General features: G+C 40.1%; 1 protein-coding gene across 1 annotated transcript in view; it reads right to left on the reverse strand.

The window, feature by feature from the left end:
* LOC100877652 (thyrotroph embryonic factor-like) overlaps positions 1-5,502 on the reverse strand; it is a 109,496-nt gene extending 103,994 nt beyond the window's left edge. The window contains exon 1 of the mRNA XM_012284409.2: positions 4,924-5,502. Within this exon, the coding sequence (XP_012139799.1) occupies positions 4,924-5,011 (88 nt within the window). The 5' untranslated portion in view covers positions 5,012-5,502. The remainder of the gene's footprint in view (positions 1-4,923) is intronic.
* Between the last annotated feature and the right edge of the window lie 426 nt (positions 5,503-5,928).

Below are 5,928 nucleotides of genomic sequence, written 5' to 3' on the forward strand. Positions count from 1 at the left end.
CTTATCGTACAGCTCCTTTTGCAGAACCGTAAACACGGTGAACAGGGCTTGAGAAACGACCACGTGCCCTCACCTAACTCAGAGGCCGTAAATTATTTAAGGCGACACAATAACGAGTAAGCAACTTATGACCAGATAAGCTTTGCCATGACTCCGTTCTGCCTATTACCATACCGCGGTGATGGTAATCAACGGCAGGAAGTAGAAACCGATTCTTTTTACCTCGCTATTGATTGAATGTTTCGATAGTGCTGAAAAGGAATAATCGAAACTTGTAGTTTACAGCTTTTGGTGTACAGAACACACCTGGTGCGTCACTGTGTAAAATAAGTACAGAATACGTAGAATGCCGCATGGTCATATATAAATAAATAAATACAGAGTGCATTGTCAATTATCACGACTGTAAGACGCATATGGTGCGTCATCGTACAACAGTGAACGAACACGGTGCATCGTTCCCGACAGCATTAATGCAATTAGGCTAACGCTCTATGCAGGATATACTTCCACCCCGTCGTAGGGTGTGTACAGTTCCCCCTTTTATCGCGATTGATGTTTCTGTTTTGTATTATTTCAGCGACACGATAAAACACTTGGAAACACACACAGAAGCTAGAGGCTGTCGTTTCGCCGCAAACCCGAAAATATCCATGTAGACCGGTATGTTGAAACCTGGCATAAGCTTTGGCGAGCTGCCAGCGACAGCGGTATACTCGCTTGGAGGCCACGCCAGGCCAGAGGCGAGCGGCCTCGTCCGCTCGCGAAAAAGAAAAGAGAAGAAGAAAGACCATAGGTCGGCCACGTTGAACAACGTTTTCGAATTCGACGTTTCTCGAAATGGGGGGACAAATCGTGTTCGTACGAGGACTATTACCGAAGGACTCTGATACGGGTCCCTCCTGCTCGTCGTAACTGGCTTATCGCGAAATTATCCTCGCCGCCTTTTAATCATTCGTTGACCTTTTAACTACACGGGCCGAGTTAACTAGTCTTTTCTGAACGATATCGGAGGGTCGTGTTGGAGCTACGATATATGGCAACGCACGAGATACTCATTCGTCAAATTACTCGTCGCGTGATCCGCCGTGAATCGTTTACTAAATTTGTCACATTTAATCAGATCGCGATAGTGAGAGAATACAGTGGGGTTATACATATTACACGTGGCGATATAATGCGAGAATATGTGGCGTGGCTATAAGATGCGAGTGGCAATATAATGCGAGGATGTATGGGGAGTGGCAATATAATTCGAGGATGTATGGGGCGTGGATATAAGATGCGAGGATATATGGAGAGTGGCAATATAATGCGAGGATGTATGGAGAGTGGTAATATAACGTGTGGATGTATGGAGAGTGGCAATATAACGCGAGAATATATGTAGAGTGGTAATATAACGTGTGGATATATAGAAAGTGGCAATATAATGCGAGGGTGTATGGAGAGTGGTAATATAACGTGTGGATGTACGAAGAGTGGCAATATAATATGAGGATATCTGGAGGGTGGTAATATAACGTGGTGTATGGAGAATGGCAATATAATGCGAGGTAATACAACACAAGATAGTACAGCGCAAGGTAATATAATGCGAGGTTATACGACGAGTGGGAATATGATGCGAGGCAATATAACGCGAGATAGTACAGCGCGTGGTGATACAAACTATGGTGATAAAACGTGTAGAAATATAGCACACCGAAATACAAAGCGCTGAGGTACATATGAAAATAGAACACATCGAAATTCTAACCGTGGAAATACAACGCTATACAGCCTTTGACTGTCATCTAAATTAATCATCCTTAAAGGACTCTAATAAATACTGATTTTGCTCTACCAACCGAAAAATTTATAATTCCATTGATAAAGAACGAAATTTATTATACCATTCAACTTTCGCGTGACCATCTGTATTTATAGCTCGATATATAGTACACCAATGTACGATAATACATTCGCCAAGTTTTATTATACAAATATCTTAGTACAATGTTAGATAGAGGAATTCGAACAGGCAGATCCCAACGTCACTAAAAATATTTCTGACAGAAAGCAACAAGCTAAGCGCAGCGTGGCCTGATTAATGAATACTTTCCGAAATATTCAGCTACCGAAATACTTGACGTGCGTGAGTTTTAAACGTATCGTTGATTAATTATAGAGGTAGAAAAAGATAGGAGAAGAGAGGTGTGTTACATGCGGTAGAAAAACGCACGTGATTACGTTCAGTTAACGCCTACGCTGACCGCGACAGCTTCTCCACGTTTCCAGATACTCATACATTTTCAATTCGCTTGTAATTCCCTCGCTGACAAACGTTTATACGGTTTGCTTGAACGGATTCGTGACACGTAATGTGTTATCTCAGTGTCAATGTTGAATCTCGTGTTATTCAATGACCCCGCGTTCATACTAAATTTAATTGAAATGTACTGTACACTGTTATCGATTAAAATTGAATGGAGATTCTGCTTGCACGAGTTTTGTGCAACGCGTTCGAAATATATTAGATTCTTGATTTTCTAAACATTCTATATATTTCGTAATATAATTTTTTAATATTATCTACATCAATCATATCATTTGCAACTATTTCTATATTTTTTTAAAATTTGAATAATTATAGCTTTTATACCAGTATAATTAAACAGTATCGTAATATTGTCCGATAAATACAGTAACTAACGTTAAGAAATACGACAGAAGTACCGATCGTTATCGAACTCGTACAAAACGCCTCGAAGATAAACTGAACACGCATGCACGATAACAGTTAACGTTAACATTAAAAACAGTTAACCCTTTTCACACACAAGCGTCAACTATGACCAAGAAACTACGATTAATACAGATTACAGTTGTTCATGGTTATCGCTTTAACCTATTACTAAAAAATATTGTTCCCATCGTTTATTAGAAAGAATCTGCTGCATAAAAAGAGAAGTGAAATATGATCGCTAAGCGTATTCGAATACGGATGTAAAACGATTTCGTGAAGGAACGCGAAACACGAGTACAAGAAAACAACTGATAACGATAACAGATCTCAACTTTCGGTAGAGTTACTTATTCAATAATCTGTCCATTCACTCGACATGGTATCTGCAATCAAAATAATACCGTTTCAAAATAAACAATAGATTATTGCTTTAATAGATTACAGTTTCGGAACACCTGCTGTATTTCGTTTCAAAAGTGGCGCCAATTTCAAAATGCCGCGTAAACGCTCTTTCGAGTTTGTTACTCGACCGGCAGAAATACTTGTACGATTTTGTATCGACGACACGGTTATTCGTAGTCATTTAATGTCACCTTACAATGAAACCTATTTCGTAGTGAACGACGCATGAAACTGGTCGCAAAGTTGAATGGGAAGTAAGCCATTACGTTGAGTCAGGGAACTGTCCTTAATTTACCAGAGCTATGTTTCGAATTATTAATGTAACATCATTAAAATAATAATTAGCACCAACGAGACGCTTACAGTTTCTCTCTCTTTTTCCTTCTATTAGCGATATCATTTATTTCCTACGACGCTAGCAACACTGAACGCGATTTCCTTTTTTTTATTACTGATAGTCAAACTCGAACGAGCGCCGCGATTGCGCAAAACGCAATTACCTGAAGTTAAACGTCGAACCTTGTTCGATGAATAATGCAACTCGGTAGGAAAGTCGAATTATCTTTAATAAATTAATTTCGAGAAAATAGTCCCCGAATCAATTATTGTCGAGAGTATAATAATCGAACAATTATCTAAGCACGATGTAATTCCACTTAAGAAGCTGACGCAAAACCATGAACGTCAGTCAAGATACCATGGTTGAGCAGACTAAATAAATATGTACTACGCAACTAACATTTTATTTCGCTCTCCCTCCTCTTCTATCTCTCCCTCGCTTTGCCCTCTTGTAAAACGATTAGCAAAAAGGCAACACGTGTTTCGGGAAGGAGTATTGATATAGATATCGAATATTTACGAAAACTCGTAATATGCTGCAGAAAAAATAATTACAAAAATAATCAATCACAGATTTACATATTTTCGTTTAAACTTCAAGCTTAACCTAATTTACACCAATTTATCAGTCACATTTATTCATGCTTCGAATTTAAACGATGAAATTAACAATATCTTGACGTTATCGATAAATCGCATTATTGGTAATATTTCAATATTATCCATAACGGCAACAATAATGAAATTTTGACGCTTTAGAATAACTAATCCTCACTGAAATCTTTATTAATGTCACGTGACACTAATAAAGTTCAATCCACGGTCAAATCGAAAAGGTTAGCATACTGGTTCGCGAGGCAGTCATATTGAGCTGAACCCGAACCGAGTATATACGTAGATGCAGGTTGAGCAAGTGAAAGTGAGGTTAGGTTGGTAACATCACGTGGTGTACCACGGGGTCCAAACGAGGTTAATCGAGAGACCGAGAACCGAGCGCCGGCGCAACCAATGAACATAAATGTATTCTTCTATTACATTCCTTTTTTTTCGTTCTACAGTTCATTTTGTCCGTATTGTTTTGTCGAGTTTCAATGTCTCTATTCCGTTACGCGCGTCTCGCGTAATCAATCGACGAGAACGAAAGAAAAAGAAATCAATGTAAACAGTTCCCGGAAAAAATTCAAATGTCACAGCAAAAAGACTTCCATGTTCAAAGAAAATATCGAACAACACGTTCAACGTCAATGGAGAATGATAAAAGACCGCATTTCGTATTCGTTCGATCGCCGCTAGTCAGCGCTGAAGTAGTATTTGCGCGAATTTCGAAGAAAAGAACAAAATGTGCGTTCTAGCAAGGCGATCGAGTGAGGGGAGGGGAGGGCCCGCATCGAGAACGATCTAACCGATATCCTTACAAGCTATTAACTAAAACAGAATTGGTTTTTGTCACTTACCAATCAGTGGAAATATATTCGGTTGATCCAGTAACGACTTGAGACTGTTTTCAACTAGGGTGGGAGAAGAACGATCCTTGTCACTCATTTCACGCACTGCGCCACGAAGCCGCACGTTCTAAGGTACACACGCACACACACTTGGTTCGTACACGGAGAACACCGTACGAAAGAACGAGCAAGCAGATATAGATAGACTTTCGTATGTGTGGCACGCGAACTACACACGAGCGTATACGCGGAGCAGAAACAGCACACACGGATAACAACGAGTCAAATAACAACGAGAACGATGTGCCTCCCGTGGGACACAAATTAAATGGTTCTTCCAGACCGGCAGAGAGAAAAGGCGCCCGCACCCGAACCTCTCACCTCGTCACGCTGTTTCTACTATCACCCGAGACGGTCGCGGCCCGTTCGAACACTCTGGCCACGTTAAAATAAACGCGGAGCGCTACCCCGTGCACGGTGCTCTTGAAAATCAATCTAAAAGTGGATCGGCTGGTGGCGCGATCTCCTGGCTACCGTCTGGACCGACTCGCGAACAAATGAACGACGCCTACCGTACTGATAACGAGTGCCGTCTACGCGAGCTTATCGCGATGCGCGCGCACGATTACCCCCACCCTATCTTCTTCGCTCCATCGCCGGTTCTCCGCAAATCTTTAACCAACAAATTTCATTCGTACCTTTTTTCTATTTTTCATTACTTTTGCAATAGTTTACCTGCTTGTTCTTCTCCTTCTATGTTTTTATTGGATTTATTCTTAAAAATCCACCGGTCAAACATGACTTGTTAGTTTCGCTGTAGGATTCAAGTGTTTATTATTGTCGAATTGTTGTTATGGAAGTGTATGTCAGGAATTGTGTGAGGGAGATTTTGTAACCTAAAACAACAATATAAACACAACACGTTATGAATCATATTCATACAGTAACAATTCAATTAATGGGTGTATAATTGCAAAGTGAATAAAGATTAAAAAATTATTGAAACTGTGTGAA

This window comes from Megachile rotundata, chromosome 8, assembly GCF_050947335.1.
Source record: "Megachile rotundata isolate GNS110a chromosome 8, iyMegRotu1, whole genome shotgun sequence".
NCBI classification, from domain to species: Eukaryota; Metazoa; Arthropoda; class Insecta; order Hymenoptera; family Megachilidae; genus Megachile; species Megachile rotundata.